The sequence below is a fragment of the Schistocerca piceifrons genome, chromosome X (genome assembly GCF_021461385.2).
Source record: "Schistocerca piceifrons isolate TAMUIC-IGC-003096 chromosome X, iqSchPice1.1, whole genome shotgun sequence".
Taxonomy (NCBI): domain Eukaryota; kingdom Metazoa; phylum Arthropoda; class Insecta; order Orthoptera; family Acrididae; genus Schistocerca; species Schistocerca piceifrons.
The window spans coordinates 796,795,273-796,813,296 of NC_060149.1; the positions used below are offsets into that span (position 1 = coordinate 796,795,273).

Sequence of the window (18,024 nt, forward strand, 5' to 3'; positions counted from 1 at the left end):
TTCTATTGCCATTTAACAAAAAGTAGAATAAATACACTGCAAAACAAAAATATAAGGTACCACAAAGGAATTATACAAATGGGATGGAAATGTGTTGACGTGATGTAAATGTTTTGTTTCGGTCTGTTTTAGGATGCAAAAACAACTACAGTCATATGCACCCATGTTAGAACAGTAGAACATAAAGAAACAGGAGTTAAAAGTGACTACACTTTAAGCCCAATCGACAGAAGGAAAGACAACTAGAAACAGGGACTTGAAGAAAGCTCCATGAACTATGCCATAGACAAAGGGAGCTCCTGAACTAAAGGTTAAATGTCCTTCACCATATTGCTATGACAGATAAAAAGTAGAATGCGGTCGACAGTCCATTTGTCGTTCACTAAAACAGCTGATAACTCAGACAGCAAACATAAATGAGAATGTACGTGGTTAAAAAAAAAAAAGGCATTCTGGCAGGAAATGGTGACCATCAAAGTTTCAGAACAATGAGCACAAAGTGGTAGGGTAACACCACCTAACAAATGGCAATGTTTAAAAAAGACAGTGCCCAATATGCAACTTAGCTAAAATGATGGCCGAGATGAGGTCGTATAAGCTGCTGGGAAGAGCTTAATTCACAGAAGCCTGTTCCCATGAAGGAAGGACCAGTGGTGATGGCAAAGTGACACCACTTGCCGACACATGGCAACACAGAGATCATCGGAGGGAATGGAAGAACTAACTGGCTGAGGTACGAGGACTGCAGCCTCGGCAGCAACATCAGCGGCCTCACTTCCCATCAGACTGATGTGACCGGGAACCCACATGAACTTCACAGTGGCTCCAGCAAGAGTGAGCAAGTGACAGCTTTCCTGGATGCGTTGCACTATGGGATGGATGGAGTACAGCACACAGAGGCTCTGAAGAGCACAGACAGAGTCAGAGCAGATGACGCAATTGAAAAGCTTGTGTCTCTGGATGTACTGTGTGGTCTGATACAGGACAAAGAGATCTGCTGTAAATACTGAGTAGTGTTCTGGAAGTCAATACCAAAAATCGTCGGTGCCAATAACGATGGCACACCCGACACCACGATCAGTCCGAGAGCATCAGTGTATGCAAAGATACTATCATGAAGTTCCGTGTGAAGGTCATGAAACTTGGAGCGATACAGTGAGGCTGGAGTAGTGTCCTTAGGAAGCAAATGAAGGCCAAGGTGAACACAGGCCGCCGCACGAAACCAAGGTGATGAAGGGTTCACACCCAACAGGAAAGCGGCAGGTAGCATGAAGTTAAGCTGATGGAGCAAGAACTGAAAGTGAACTCCAGGAGGTAAGAGAGAAGAGGGACGCGCCCTATACTGCTGATCAAAAGAGTCATCGAAGGAGGAGGCATAGGATGGGTGGCCAGGCATGGCAGACAAACAGCATACATATCTGCTGAGAAAAAAAGTCATGGCAGTATGACAGAGGCAGTTCAGCAGCTTCTACATACAGACTCTTAACCAGGCTAGTGTAAAAGGTGCCAGTGGCCAAACTGATGACACAATGGTGGATAGTGTAAGAGGGATGGACGTGCACATGCATAAACCAAACACTCATAGTCTAGTTTCAACAGGTAACACACTGGTAAAAATAGAGGACAGTTGTCCAATCCGCTCCCCAGGAAGTACCGATGAGGACACGTAGGACATTGAGGTACCGCGTACAGCAGGCGGCCAGGTAGGATGTGGGAGGACCAATCGAGCATGAGCCCCAGGAATTTCACAATTTCAACAAAGAGAATAGCAAAAGGCCCTAGATGTAAAGATAGTGGAAGAAACCAATTGTGCTGCCAGAAATTCATACAAACGGTCTCATCAGTAAAGCAAAAGCCATTGTTGATGCTCCACGAGTGAAGATGCTCGAGACATTGCTGAAGATGCTGCTCAAGGAGACAAGTCTGTGGAGAACTGCAATAGATTGCAAAATTGTCAATGAAAAGGTAGCCAGAGATGCCAGGCAGGAAACAGGCCGTAATAAGGTTAATGGCGAAAGCAAAGAGGATGACACTCAGGACGGAATCCTGAGGGACACCATTTTCCTGGATAAAGGTGTTTGACTAGGCAGAATACACATTTACCTTGAAAAATCTGTCTTTTAAAAATTCCTGAAGGAAATGGGGCATATGGCCACAGAACTCCCACATGTAGAGAGTACAGAGAATACCAGTCCTCCAGCAGGTGTCTTGGGCTTTCTCCTAGTAGAAAAACACAGCCACAGTCTGGTATTTCCACAGAAAATCATTCATGACATGGGTTGACAAAGTTACAAGATGGCCAACTGCAGAATGGTGCACTTGAAGTCCACACTGTGCGGTGGTCAGCAAATTGTGAGACTCAAACCACCATACCCAGCCAGGCATGAATCATATGTTCCATCACCTTGCAAACACAGTGTTGACAAAATGGAGCAATAATTAGAAGGAAGGTGTTTGCCCTTACCAGGCTTAGGTATGGGTACGACATGGGCTTCATGCCAGCGTCTGGGAAGCGTGTCCTCTGCCCAGATGTGATTGTACGTATGGAGGAGAAAGTGCTTGCCCACAAGAGAAAGGTTCTGCAACATCTGAATGTGAACATCGTCTGGCCCTGGTGCCGAGGATTGGGATGAAGTGAGAGCACGATCCAGCTCCCTCATAATAAAGGCGGCATTGTAGCCCTCATGATTCCGAGAAGAGTAGGGTATTGTCCGAGCTGCCTCCACTTGTTTCCGATGGAGGGAGGCAGCGTGATAGTGGGTGGAACTCGAAATCTCCACAATAAAGCAGTCCAAGGTGTTGGAACCAGCAATAGGGTAAACTATAACATCACCTACTATGGTCAGGCCAGAAATTGGGGAATGGACCTTAGTCCCAGAGAGCCATCGGAGGTTGGCCCACATGATGGAAGAGGAAGTGGAAACGGAACTGTTAAAAGAACTAGCAAAGGAAACCCAGCAAGCTTTTTTGCTATTACAAAGAATGCAACAGCACTGTGCAAGTAACTGTTTATAATAAATACAGTTTGCCATCACAGGATGATGGTTAAAAATGCGGAGAGCGTGTGTCTGTGCAAATTGCATCGCGGCACGCCTCAGTCCACCAAGGGAACAGGACATGGAGTGGTAAAGAGGAAGTGCAAGGAGTGGAACGTTCTGCAGCAGTAATGATAATGTTTATAAGATATTATACCTGGTCATCACAACTGTTCATCGAAGGTCACCAGGGGGGAGTAAAGCCTCTAGTCAGCCTTAGAAAGCTGCCATTTCAGTGTGCACTTAGATGGGGTAGGAGTCAGCAAACTGATAGCACACGGAAATGGTTGCTCGAGTATGTGTCAGAGAGAAAGGGCCACTTGAGACAATGGGCAAGCTGGGCAGTGCAGAAGGAGAGGTCCTAATGGGAATAGGTGTGTGTGTGTGTGTGTGTGTGTGTGTGTGTGTGTGTGTGTGTGTGTGTGTGTGTGTATTCTGAAAAGAATATGGGTGCTCCCGTGTTAAGGCAGATGAGGTTAAGTTGATCGAGAAGGTGAGCCAGGAGGGTCCCTCTCAGACAGTTTTTTTGGAAATCCTCAAAGGGGATGGTGTGCATTAAAGTCACCAAGCAGCAGAAAGGGGCAAAGGAGATGCCCAGTAAGCTTGATGAAGTCTGCCCTGGCGACACCAAATCATGGAGGGATGTAAATAGTACAACAGGAAAAGGTCAAGTAAAGTAGGAAAATGTGGACTGCGACAGCTTGCAGCCAGGTGTTCAGTGAGATGGTTTGACTATGAATGTCGTCCCAGATGAGCAGCATGACTCCCGCAGGAGATGGAATGCCATCCTCAGGGGAAGATCAAGGTGGACCAGGAAGAAATGCGAGAGCTCAGGGCAGTTGTGAAGATGCAATTTTGTTTCCTGGAGCCAGAGAACAAGTGTACGCTGTGATTCCTGGAGCAGCCGTAAGCCCTCTTTGTGGGATCAAAGACCATGAACATTTCATTGGAGAAGAGTCATGATGAGGAAAGGTGAGGAGGGAAAAAATGAAGAGGTATCACCTTGGCAGCTGCTGAGTGCCACCCTTCAAAGACTCACCGCTAAAGGGCACGGAGGCTGGAGGATCCTGCTCCATGAGATCTACAGAGGTTTTGGCATTCTCCTTCTGTGAGTGTGTGGAGTCCAGGGCAGAAGAACAATTAGTGGGGCACACTGGTCAGCTGGGCGAGGGTATTACATGGCGACACCATCGAAGTGGCTCTCCAAGTTGGCAAATCAGAAGACCATTTGCCTTTGTCCGATTTTGTGGAGCCTCTCTGGTTGGCAGAGGAAGACTCAGATGTTTGTTGCCTGGAGGGACATAAGAAGTCTTCGTGGGAGTATTCCTTCTGTTTTTTCTGGCCTGCCGGTTGTGAAGCACGTGACTTCGGCCCGTGATGTGAAAGTCTGGTGGCTTGCTGCATAGCTGGAAGAGGAGACGGGGATGCTACTGTGACACTGAATTTTACAACCACGGTGCTGAATTTGATGAAGTATGTCTGTGTGGCCTTGTCCTTCATGGAGCAAGATGTAGCAAGAACAGTACTGTAAGTGCCGGATGGTAGAACGCAGGGTTTCTGACTAGCCAACAACTTGTAAGCGACCAGGTAAAGTACTATTTGATTCACCCAGATCTCCTGCATGGCCCACTCATCGAGATATATGGGACAATCTCAGGAGGAGGCAGCATGTTCGCCATTGCAATTGGTACAGTGAGGAGAAGGAGCTGGAATATCACCCGCATGAGCATCCCTACCACAGGTTACAGATTTGGCCAGGTGTCGACAGGACATTCGAGTGTGGTTGTAACAATGACACTGTAGCGCATCGGGTTCACAATGTACAGTTGGACTGTGATAACTTCGTAGCCTAATTTGATCTTTGACAGAAGTATGACTCTATCTAAAGCCGGAAAAAGAGTGAATGTGGGCACTAAGGATGCATCTACCTTTTTCATCACCTGATGGACTGCAATGACACCCTGATCAGAGAGATACATTTGGATTTCCACCTCTGTCAGATCATCGAGCAGCCTAGTGTAAATAACATCACGGGAAGAATTCAGTGTTCAATGGGACTTGACACAAACAGAATAGCTGTGGAGGAGCGAAACTGCAAGCAGTTGTTGTGCTTGAGAATCACAAGTTGTTTCCAAGAGCAGAGTGCCATTGCATGAATGAGAGCAGGATTTCACAGGGCCAGCAACTGCATCAACACCTTTCTGAATAATAAATGGATTTATTGTAGCAAAGGACTGCATTTACATTTAGTACATGTTAACTGTGAAGATGATGATTGGCTCATTGCAAGAAAATGCCCATTACTGCCAGCATCTCCGATGGCTCGCTCCTTCCAACTGGGGGCCCACCCTCAGAGGGGGGTGCACCTGCCTTGGGCAATTGTTCACACCTCAGGTCACACCTCACGAACACCTGACAGAGGGACCAACTGGCAATTTGGGACAGTAGCAGCTCATGCGATCACCCCTCCCTGGGCCTGGCCTGTACCAGGGGGTACGTGCAATCCCTACCTGTCAACCCATGGCTGGGTCACCAATTAAGTGTCAGACGTGTGGGCCAGCCTTCAGAAGCACAGAGGGAGGAAGAAGAAAAAGAGGAACTCCAACACTGAAGTGGAGGAAGGATAGGAGAAGGGGAACGAAGAAACTAAAAACTGAAGAAACTGTTCTGATACTGGCAACTAAAAATACACAACACATTCCCAATAAGATCCCAGACATGTTCCCCAAGGGAGGGGAAAAAGAATAGCAAGAGGATCCACTTGCAGCATGGAACGGAAAAGATGCTGCAAAGGATGCACCATGGTAGCCAAGAGCAAACCTGCCAAAGAGTGGCGAGCCACATGGGGGGTTGATGAATATGTGCAGACAAACAAATGATTACAATTTTAGAAAAATTGGATGATTTATTCAAGCGAAAGAGCTTCACAAATTGGGCAAGTCAATAATGTGTTGGTCCATCTCTGCCCCTTATGCAAGCAGTTATGCAGCTTGACACTGATCAATAGAATCTTTGCTGATCATGGGGGCCCAATTCGAAGTGGGAATCATCACTAAAGGCAATTCTGCTCCAGTCAATGATATTCTAGGCTAAAGACATGTCTGGCGATGCCCCAGACAGCAGTGGGATATCATCTTGACTGTTGCCCTCCATATGGCCTGACAACCAGGTGTGATGGTCTGAGGTGTCATTTCATTTCATAGCAGGACCCCTTTGGTTATCATCCTCTGGCATCCTTACAGCATCATGGTTTGTCAACGATATTCTACGCCCCATTTTGTAGCTCTTCATGGCTAGCCATACTGGACATACATTTAACCCTTTTGTGGGCTGTGGGGGATATACTAAATGTATTTCTTTATAGCATTTAAAGGGAATATGTGTTACCACTTCTGTATGCTCCTGGTATCTAGTGGCAGTCCGCTGCACCAGCTGTAGTGCTGTTTATTGTGCAATATAGCCTTCAGGACTGTACGAAGTATATATCCCATCAGATGGTGATTTAATGGTTACTGGGAAGTAGGGTTACCACCAAAGTAGTTTATGGAAGGGGCTTGGGAAGTATACTTACCACAAAATTAATGTGTCATTTGTGATTCTTGCAAAGCATACAACTTAGGGGTATCCCAAAGCTCTTGGGAATACATCTTACCACCTCTGCCTATGCCTGACATCTTGTGGTAGTACACTGCACCAGGTGTATGAAAGCTGTTACAACAATCAGTTTCTGTTTATCATGGGATCACTACTGTTGTCAGAACACATTGCTTCCCTTTTGCAATATACAATACTGTGACATATGTCAGCTCATACCTTTATTGCATGATAAAATTTCAAGCATTGTTTTCAGACTGTGCTACGTAAACTTTAATATCAGTAACAAGTACTTTTTTAAATAAAGTAAATTTTTAACGTGTAATGGCTGCACACAGCAGCTCACAATAGGGAAGGGGTAAATCCATTTACTACCATAGTTTTAATACCTCACAAAGGTGCCGTGGTGATATGCGTACCACCAAAAAATAAATATAGTCAGCTGATCAAAATTCCAACAGGACAGCAAAAAAATTATCTTCGCTCAGTTGCTACAAAAAATGCACTTGCGAAAGGGTTAAGCACAATAGAGCTTGCCTGCGCATGGTGAGAGTTTCTAGTGCTTGTTTTCATCCTTGCCAAACCATACACTGACCAGCAAGTCCACCAGATGTCTCCACCACTGACAACATTTGGAACATTATCAGCGGGGTCCTCCAACCAGCTCGGGATTTTGATGATATAACGTGCCAATTGGACAGAATTTGGTACGATATCCCTCAGGAGGGTATCCAACAACTCTATCAATCAACGCCAAGCCGAATAACTGTTTGCATAATGGCCAGAGGTGGACCAATGCATTATTGACTTGCTCGATTTGTGAAACTCTTTCTCTTGAATAAATCGTCCATTTTTTCTGAAATCATTTGTTTGTCTGTACAGGTACATCACATCTACTGAGGTCTGTCCCATTCATATAATTCCTTGCTTGTGTCTTGTTCTTTTGACTTAAGAGTGTATTTTCCTTCCCACACTGTCTTGTGCTGAATAGAAATTAACATCTAACATATCCAGAGACCATGACAACATACAAGAGAAGAAATAATGCCTTTATGCACATTCAGATGGTAATAAATGATACAGCCTTCTCAAATGATTCTTTCACACTGCAGCTGAGGGAGCTGCTGCTCCTTTTTGAGTCGTCAGTCTTGTGATTGGTTCGATGTGGCCCACCATGAATTCCTCTCATGCCAGCCACTTCATTGTAAAGTAGCACTTGCATGCTACATCCTCAATTATTTGTTGGATGTATTCCAATCTCCGTCCTCCCCTACAGTTTTTACTCTCTAAAGCTCTGTCTGGTATCATGGAAGTTATTCCCTGAAGGCTTAACCCATGTCCTATCATTCTCTCTTTTCTTACTGTCAGCGTTTGCCAAAGTCCTCCCCCCCCCCCCCCCCCCCGACCAATTCTGCGAAGAACCGCCTCATTTCTTATCTTATTAGTCCATCAAATTTTTAATCATCTTTCTATAGCACCACATCTCAAACAAGTCTCAAGGCTCTTCTTTTCCATTTTTCCCACAGTCCATTATTCACGATTATACAATGCTCTGCTCCAAAGGTGTATTCTCCGAAATTTCTTCCACAGTTTAAGGCTGATATTTGATACTTCTGTTGGCCAGGAATGCCCTCTTGCCGTCCGAGTTATTTAGGCATGACATACAACCTGCCATCACAGTTTCAATTCTGCTAGCCCTGCTATGTACACAGCAGAGCTTCTAAAAACTTATGAAAGTATGTGCAAGTACAGGCAGACCTGAAGCTGATAAGGTAAGCCATGAGTTGTGAGTGGATACCTTAAGCATTATGAATATTTCCAGTGAAAGACAAGGATCTGAAACCAAGCCCAGTCCAGCAGACAGAAATAATCTTTCATGAAATTTCAATATTGCCTTCTTTCTCATTCTTCAGTTTTCTTTCCTGGGATGCCAACTCTTAAAATATACCCAACTCATAGATGGCAATAGTTGTATTTACCTGTTGTTGGTTTCGACAAATCAGTTATGTACTTCACAAAAGCAAAAAATGCCTTTGGTGTCTTATACACTGTTTCAATAGCAGCATAGGCTGCTCGGCGGACTTCTAATGACTGACTCTGCTTCATGCATAACACCAATGCAAACAAGATGGCTTCTGGTTCAGCGGAGTAGCCACCATTGTAAGCCTGAAATATAACAAGACAAATAGCCTTTTGTTGAAAAAGTATGAGGCAAAAACACTTGCATACCACACACAGTTACTTCAGGAAACCTTAGGCATTTTTTCACAGTTCATATGCGATACTAATAACATGTGTTAGAATAGCATATTCTACCAACACACTGATATATCAGGCATTTAATGAAAAGGATGTAGTATTAAAAAACTATATACTAGAAATAAAGACAACTTACGCGAATCTGAAAATTTCACAGAGAGTAAAGAGTTATATAACAAATTTTAAAATTGTGTACGTAGCTGGAGTGACAACTGTAGTGTGAAATCTTCATGCAGAAATAATAAGCAGGAAATTAGTTGTAAAATGGAAAGCTTATTTAAGAAGGGGCACTAGTAATATCCACCAGGAGAATGCACATTAGTAAATGAACATTACTATGCTAAACTTGCTTAAATTGTTAAAATTAAAATTATGACATTTAAAATCAGATCATACTTAGTTATACAGGGTGTTACAAAAAGGTACGGCCAAACTTTCAGGAAACATTCCTCATACACAAAGAAAGAAAATATGTTATGTGGACATGTGTCCGGAAACGCTTACTTTCCATGTTAGAGCTCATTTTATTACTTCTCTTCAAATCACATTAATCATGGAATGGAAACACACAGCAACAGAACGTACCAATGTGACTTCAAACACTTTGTTACAGGAAATGTTCAAAATGTCCTCCGTTAGCAAGGATACATGCATCCACCCTCCGTCGCATGGAATCCCTGATGCGCTGATGCAGCCCTGTAGAGTGGCGTATTGTATCACAGCCGTCCACAATACGAGCACGAAGAGTCTCTACATTTGGTACCGGGGTTCCGTAGACAAGAGCTTTCAAATGCCCCCATAAATGAGAGTCAAGAGGGTTGAGGTCAGGAGAGCATGGAGGCCATGGAACTGGTCCGCCTCTACCAATCCATCGGTCACCGAATCTGTTGTTGAGAAGCGTACGAACACTTCGACTGAAATGTGCAGGAGCTCCATCGTGCATGAACCACATGTTGTGTCGTACTTGTAAAGGCACATGTTCTAGCAGCACAGGTAGAATATCCCGTATGAAATCATGATAACGTGCTCCATTGAGCGTAGGTGGACGAAACTAAAATGAGCTCTAACATGGAAATTAAGCGTTTCCGGACACATGTCCACATAACATCTTTTCTTTATTTGTGTGTGAGGAATGTTTCCTGAAAGTTTGGCCGTACCTTTTTGTAACACCCTGTATAGGTATGTGAAATTAACAAAATGCCAATAAATAATAACCTACCATCAAGAAACGATTGCTGTAGTTCAAACAAATTACAGAAACTGTGAGATAATGTAAATAATATCCAATACAATAAGACCAGTGAGGGAGGGGAAAGGGGAGGAGGGGAAGAAAATGGGGGCTAGAGGGGGGGGGGGATGGTACAAATGTGTACAACTAAAAAATACAGCATATCTGATAAATTGTGAACATCAAAACCTCAAGAAATACATTGTATAGGGAAAGTAAAGATACAGATTTGACATCTTAGAAGTATTAGAAATTTTTAAACAGTTTGCTCACAAAGATGGATCCATTTTAAATGAACAGGTGCAACTCAAAAAAAGAAATTTTCTAGATATTTTCAGACCCCCATTTTTGTTAATGTAAAAGAGAAGTGACCCAGTCTTCCATATGACTGTTGGATATCTCATTTTTCTCATCTGTTCATGGTGGTGATGCTCTGCTTCTTCTTTGTTATGACATTAATGTATTTCTTGAGATTTTTATGCTCACAATTTCTCAGATATGCTGTATTTTTTAGTTATACACGTTTGCATTATCTTCCCCCTCCCCCCTGGTCTAATTGTACTGTATATTATTTACATTCTCTCATGTTTTATGCAATTTAATTTACTACAATAACCTTTTCTTGATGGTAACTTATTATTTATTGCCACTTTGTTAATTTTCCATATGTACATAGCTAAACACGATCTAGTTTTTAACGTCATAATTTTTTAAGCAAGTTTAGCATATTAATGTTCATTCACTAATGAGAACCCTCCTTGTGCATACTACTAGTGCCCTTCTCTCATCAGAAGCTTTCCTTAGCCCAAGTGTTATGTACGCAGTGCTAGTGCATAAGTTGTACATTGGTGAGGTACTACTCAAAGACAACCACCACGTTGAGCATGTTTTTAATATTATAGAGGTGAAACTTTATATTTTAATGACACCTTTTGGCTATTTTTTTATGCACCTCTGCTACAACATGTCACCCAGTAAGTACAAATAATTCTTGTATCCGTAATGAGTTACTATTGTTCCTGTGGATATACAGCTGAACATGTATTCACTTTTAACCCGCTTAGATTGTCACAAATTTCCTTCTGAAGATGTTTCTATAAACGTTGAAACCATGGTCAAGGGGTTTAAATAAACCTCTGTATTGAAACTGATTGGCTGCTTATTATTTCTTCACAAAGAATAATCAGTATGGGGGGGAAAGCTGAAGTAGAAAAACATAGCGTAAGTGACTCAAATACACTGCTAACAGCAAAGATAGTCAAGCAATCTTTAAAATAACAGTAAAATAAACCAGTAAACCAGCTTTAAGTGAAAAATGTTGCAAGCAGAACAGCTGAAACAGAAATGTGAACAAGCTGGCAAACAAAAAACTTTACTCGTGTAAAATTAAAATTCAATGGAAATGCTGCAAGTTTCAAGCTCACATAAAAGAAGCAATGAAGGGACTTCAGTAGATTTACAGTAAATTGGCACAAATTCTCACAAATCACAATCAGATAAAAATATCTACATTTTGCATCTATGTGATGCATTTCTTAATTTTAATTATTTATGTGGGGGGAGGCGGGTGGGGGGGGGGGGGGGAGAGTTTAAAAAATGTGACACACGAGTTTAGTTCATGCAAGCCAAATGTTGGCTTGACAAAAATATTAACTGTGAATTTCTATATCTTGAGAATATCCCTGACATAACAACATCAAGTAGTGTAGACTAATATATAAAAGGGACTACCATAGATAAAATTAAAATCAAATACTTCCAGCAATGAAGTACTTTATCTCCTGCCTGTTTAATTCTATCACTTAATCAACACAAGAAATGTCAAGAAGTCCCTATCATGCAACTAGTGGAGGGACAAGTATCTAACAGCACAGATGCAGCTGCAATGACATGTCCTAGTCATTTTATACATTGTATCATGACGACGTAAAACTTCCTGGTAGATTAAAACTTTGTGCTGGACCAAGACTCGAACTCCGGACCTTTGCCATTCACAGGCAAGTGCTCTACTGACTGCGTTACCCAAGCATGGCTCACGACCCATCCCCACAGCTTTACTTCCACCAGTACCTCGTTTCCTTTCATCCAAACTTCACATAAGTTCTCCTGCGAACTTGCAAGGCTAGTACTCTTGGAAGAAAGCATACTGTGGAGACATAATTAGCCACAGACAGGTAGAGCACTTGCCCCTGACAGGCAAAGGTCCCGAGTTTGAGTCTCAGTCTGGTACACAATTTTAATCAGCCACGAAGTTTCATATCAGTGCACTATCTGCTGCAAAGTGAAAATTTCATACATGATGAAGTAGTTTACTGAATAACACTCTGGCTATAAAGGTATACTGTCATATAGTCACAAGAATTAAATGTTTTAGGATCTGCAACAAAAATTAATGTGAAAGTTATAAAGCTGAGTCCAAGAAAGCAGTGATTGAGGTTGATCGAACACTACTTTTAAAGTGGACTAATTATGGAGGTGATTGGCTACTGCCTTTATCTGATCTGATGTGTCACATAACTGTACAATGTGGACGGCTAACTACCTGTCCCATCCCAGCGAGACTAGAGCTGCAAGTATGTAAATGCTTGAATATATTCATATTTTTTCCTTGTGCATAAACTGTAACACCATGACATGTCCAGTATCATTGTAAAAGTGATCCAAACATGAATAAACTTTACTAATTCTTCTCCTCCTTCTCCTCACAAATAACTTTCTAAAGGGAAGGACATTAACCATGTGCTGAATTACAACCTGCAATTTTCTAAGAACAGTAAGGAGGCTTCGAAGCTTAACATTCCTCATCACAATTAACAGTGTCGAATGACCTAACTCTGAGGAATATTGAATAGGTCCCAAATTTTAAGCTTGTAATTACAAAACTTGCATTCAGCAAATGTAAATCACTTCTTTTCTTCAAGCTGTGTGTAGGAGGTTTCTACCAATAAGATTTGCACAGCTTACTTCTGTGTCAGCACGAATCACACCACCATCAAAATGTACACTGGACTTGTAATTACGGGGACACTTATTACTGAAGTAAATCTCAGCAAAGAATAAAATAAAAAAATATTTGAATAACAGAAGATCTAGCAATGCTGAAACTGGAAGAAGGAAGGAACTCTAGTAGCCCAGTACTCCAGACATATAGAAAGACTTTTAGAGTAACAGCAACATTATATGTGTGTGACATAGTTTTGCTCTCCACTGCCGTGTCTTCAGGGGTCGTGGCAAACATGTCACATGGGAACGGCCATTGACCCGCACAGTAAATGAACACCCAGCCTGGCAGGTGGATTGGAACTTCGTATCTTGTTACTGAAGCCTCTGTATATTGTTATTTTGCTTTCCAGACCTGGACTGACTTGGAACTCTGTGTGATTGAGTGTTGCTGTCTAAGATAATGCTGGCTTTTATTGCAACGGAAATAGTCAATATGGAACTCAGTCATTTAGTGACATCAGATGTTGTGATGATAACTGCTCCTAACCAATGGGAGAGGCCCATGGTAGTAATTAAAAAGCCAAATGGCACAATTCAGATTTGTGACAATTTTGAAGCATCTATCAATGCTCACTCTAATATAGATGTTTATACAATCTCGCATTCAGAAGAGCTACTAGCTAAGTTATCAGGGGAGTGGTTCTAGTCTAAGATAACTTTAGCTGACACTTCTCTGCAATTACCCTCAGATGTAGAATGAAAGCATTTTACCTTAATCAGTGCATCAGAGGAAATGATTACCTTTTGGCGTTGCAAGTACACCCACAGCAGACCAGCCTACACAGGAGATACCACAAGCTGTGAAATATGTAAATGACATAGTAGGTACTTGATCTACCCAAGAGCAACAGCTCAGCAATACTAAATGAGCTATTTAGTTAGTGGATTCAAATGTAAATTAAGTAAGTGTATTTTTTCCAATCAACTTTGCAATATCTAGCTACAAAGACAGCAAAGATGGTTTCAGGCTCATCTCAGTTTATACTTAACAACTGTCAGTCTCCCTATCCCAAAGGTCTGAAGGAGTTCCAGTTGTTCTTGGGCAATTACTGTGGTAATTTTATACCAAAAGCCACACAAATATTATAACACCCTCAATTAGCATCAAAATACGGAGTAAAATTTCAGTGGTTTATCACATGTCAGGCAGACTTTCTTGAAAATGAGAAAGTGTTTAATGCCTACTCCTTGTCTGGCCACATTTACACTAGGAAAATATTCACTCCTGCTGACAGATGCTTCACAATTTACAAGAAGCACTGTTTTATCACAATTTCCCCAAATAAATAGAACAAACGAATGCACACACATCAAAAATTGTAACAGTGACACAGAGGCATTACAGCTAAACACAAAATGAGGCACTGGCTATTATTTACTGTAGCAAAATAATCATTATTCTATTATATGGAGAAAAAACTCAATCTGGCCCTGGACCACATGTCACTAATTCTGCTTTCTGGACAGCAGCAAACCTACCAGACATGCACATAAAACCAGATGGATCTGTCATGACATTTGTTTTCATAGCCCACTACCAATCAGCCACAGGGCTGCCTGCAGATTGACTATGCAGGCCCATTCGAGATGGCTATGTGGTTGCTTGTTATGAGTGTTCTCATGGTACCCTCAGCCATGCAAAATATGGTGGCCTGCAGACTATGTATGTAGACGAGGATACAGCAGGGTGGACGCAAGGGGTTGTTAATTGTCATGGGAGTAGCCAGTCATCTGAAGCAGCAGCCAGACAAGGGCACTTCATGCAACATCAAAAACAGCTACAGCAGTGACAACTAAATTACATTACACTCCAAATATGATCTTTCCAGGATCCAAGTATCCATCCAAGACCACAACCACTGCCAGCTATGGCTCCCAGCAGGTCCATGTTCATACTGCAACCTCTCAGACTTTCACACAGTCTCACTCAAGACCCTTGCTTCCATTTATTTATTTATTTATTTATGAGGGTTGGAACTTTAATAGTGGCAACTATTTATTTACAGTTCGTACAAAATAGATGTGTGTTTCAAAGTTTTACTGTCCTTCAAAGTAGTCACCAGCATTGTGTATAATCCGTTGCCAGCAATGTGGAGGTCGTAGAATACTCTTAGCAGTGCCAGTTGTGTTGACAGTTCGAGCGGCGCAGTCTATTGCCCAACTGCAGAAAGTGTCAGCACTTCTGTCTCTATGCTGCTCATTTTTGGAACACAACCTACAACAAGCTTAGAGACGGCAGTGAAAACACTTTCTGCAGGACATGATCATCATTTTGCAGAACAATTCTCAAGCACGTACAGTGCAAGCTGTTACTGATTTGTTTGTTTGATGGGGCTACTAAGTGCTATACCACCTACTGCACTCCCCTGGATTAAGCCCTCGTGAGTTCAACTGTATTTCTAAACTGAAGGAAACAGTTAACGGCATTTGCTTCAGAACTGCTACAAATTTGTCAGGCAATAGACCGTGCTGCTCGAACTGTCAACACAACTGGCACTGCTAAGAGTATCCTACGACTTCCACATCGCTGGCAACGGGTTATACACAATGCTGGTAACTACTCTGAAGGTCAGTAAAACTTTGAAACACGTATCTATTTTGTACAAGCTGTAAATAAATAGTTGCCACTATTGAAGTTCCAGCCCTCTTATTTATTTACACGTCAAGTTCCATAGGACCAACATGAGGAGCAAATCACCAAGGTCATGGAACGTGTCAGTACATGAAATTACAACACAAAACTAATAACCAATAAAAATAAAATGTTTATGAACCCAAAAAAGTTAAGCTATAAGATGAAGTAAATGAAATCAACATTCTAACATAAGAATCAGCTTAATTTTTCAAGGAACTCCTCAACAGAATAGAAGCAGTGACAAGTGAGGAGACTCTTCAGTCTCAATTTGAAAGCGCATGGATTACTGCTGACATTTTTTAATTCTGGCGGTAGCTTATTGAAAATGGATGCAGCAGTATACTGCACACCTTTCTGCACAAGAGTTAAGGAAGTCCGATCCAAATGCAGGTTGGATTTCTGCCAAGTATTAACTGAGTGAAAGTTGCTCCTTCTTGAGAATAAACTGATATTGTTAACAAGAAACGACAGTCAAAATACCCAGACTAGTGAACAGGGGTCAACAAGAGGGCGGGGCGGGGGGGGGGGGGGGGGGGGGGAGGGCAATGCAGAAAGCAGGTGTAAAGCTTAACAGTTGGCATAGCTCAGACAGGCGGTGGAAAAAACCACCGCAATTCCACTGGAGGATGACATCGTGAGACTGGGAAGGCATGGAACATTCAATGAGGCAGTTCACGCCTCAGGGTCACCTCCTGCCACCGTCTTATTGCCTGAGCACTCTATATCCATTGTGTCTGTGGGTCCGGCAAGATCTAGGTCATCAGCGGACGCCAGAATCTCCACCTCATCCCCAGACGCAGAGCTTGTAGGTAGCGGTGGTATGGGTGCCACAGCAATTTCCTTGGTCTTAGGGGTCTTCTTTTTGGACTTGACTCTCTGCTCCTTGGATTTCTCTCGCTGGGAGGGCTTCACTGAATCAGTTTCTGGGACTGAGGAGGATCACGAAGCTTTTGGGCACTTCAGCCAATGGCGGGCATTATCGTTCCCACTAGCAGAAACCTGGGAAGGGAGTGACCCCAGGGATCCCTTCCTGGCGAGAGGAGCCAAAGAAGACTTACACTTCTCCGGCTCAGTCCCTGATGATGGTTGGGGAGGGGGGGGGGGGGGGGGGGCGCACAGTGCTAAACTCAAAGCCAGACCGTCGTTCTATTTGTGGAATGTACTCTGCCTGTGGTAGGAGTGAACTTCTGACAGGCTTCCAGAATGATATTTTCACTCTGCAACGGAGTGTGCGCTGATATGAAACTTCCTGGCAGATTAAAACTGTGTGGCCGACCGAGACTCGAACTCAGGACCTTTGCCTTTCGCGGGCAAGTGTTCTACCATCTGAGCTACCGAAGCACGACTCAGGCCCGGTCCTCACAGCTTTACTTCTGCCAGTATCTCGTCTCCTACTTTGCCCGCAAAAGGCAAAGGTCCTGAGTTCGAGTCTCGGTCGGCCACACAGTTTTAATCTGCCAGGAAGCTTCATATCAGCGCACACTCCGCTGCAGAGTGAAAATCTCATTCTGGAAACATCCCCCAGGCTGTGGCTAAGCCATGTCTCCACAGTATCCTTTCTTTCAGGAGTGCTACTTCTGCAAGGTTCGCAGGAGAGCTTCTGTAAAGTTTGGAAGGTAGGAGACGAGATACTGGCAGAAGTAAAGCTGTGAGGACCAGGCGTGAGCCGTGCTTCGGTAGCTCAGATGGTAGAGCACTTGCCCGGCAAAGGCAGAGGTCCCCGAGTTCGAGTCTCAGTCGGCCACACAGTTTTAATCTGCCAGGAAGTTTCTGACAGGCTGTCGTTTAGCATACTATCCAGTAAGGGAATGAGTTTGTGTATGGGACTGTTTCATTAAAAGTACTCTTCCCCAGACTGTCACACACAGCAGCCAGTCTAGAAAACCCATGACTGTTTGTTTCTTGTCAAATCTAGTTTCCTCAAAATTGGTTCAAGGGGTGAACCTGATCAGTGCAGCAACAACACTGGTGTGATCCAGATTGATCTACTGGGTTTAACATTTCAACCATTATTCTGTGTACAATCAACCTTTCATGAGTGGGTGAGGACGGGCAATATGATTAGTTCAAAGCTTGTGAAAGGTCAGAGTATTTCCGCTGTTTCAGATATGTAATAATTTTAGACTTGCAACAGTTGATGTGATTACAATAATGCTGTTGAAAAAGAAAGCAAGACAGATTTTTTGGAAACTCAACAGTATTTGAATGGTCACTTCCTCAGTGGTGTGGACCAGGAGCCCAGTTGTCATGCTGGAATGGCTGAAATTGAT

General features: G+C 42.9%; 1 protein-coding gene across 3 annotated transcripts in view; it reads right to left on the bottom strand.

Annotated features, from left to right (window-relative positions):
• LOC124721417 (RNA-binding protein Ro60-like) overlaps positions 1–18,024 on the bottom strand; it is a 121,789-nt gene that overhangs the window by 81,654 nt on the left and 22,111 nt on the right. For all 3 annotated transcript variants that reach the window (XM_047246387.1, XM_047246385.1, XM_047246386.1), the window contains one exon: positions 8,609–8,795. In XM_047246387.1, the coding sequence (XP_047102343.1) occupies positions 8,609–8,795 (187 nt within the window). The remainder of the gene's footprint in view (positions 1–8,608; positions 8,796–18,024) is intronic.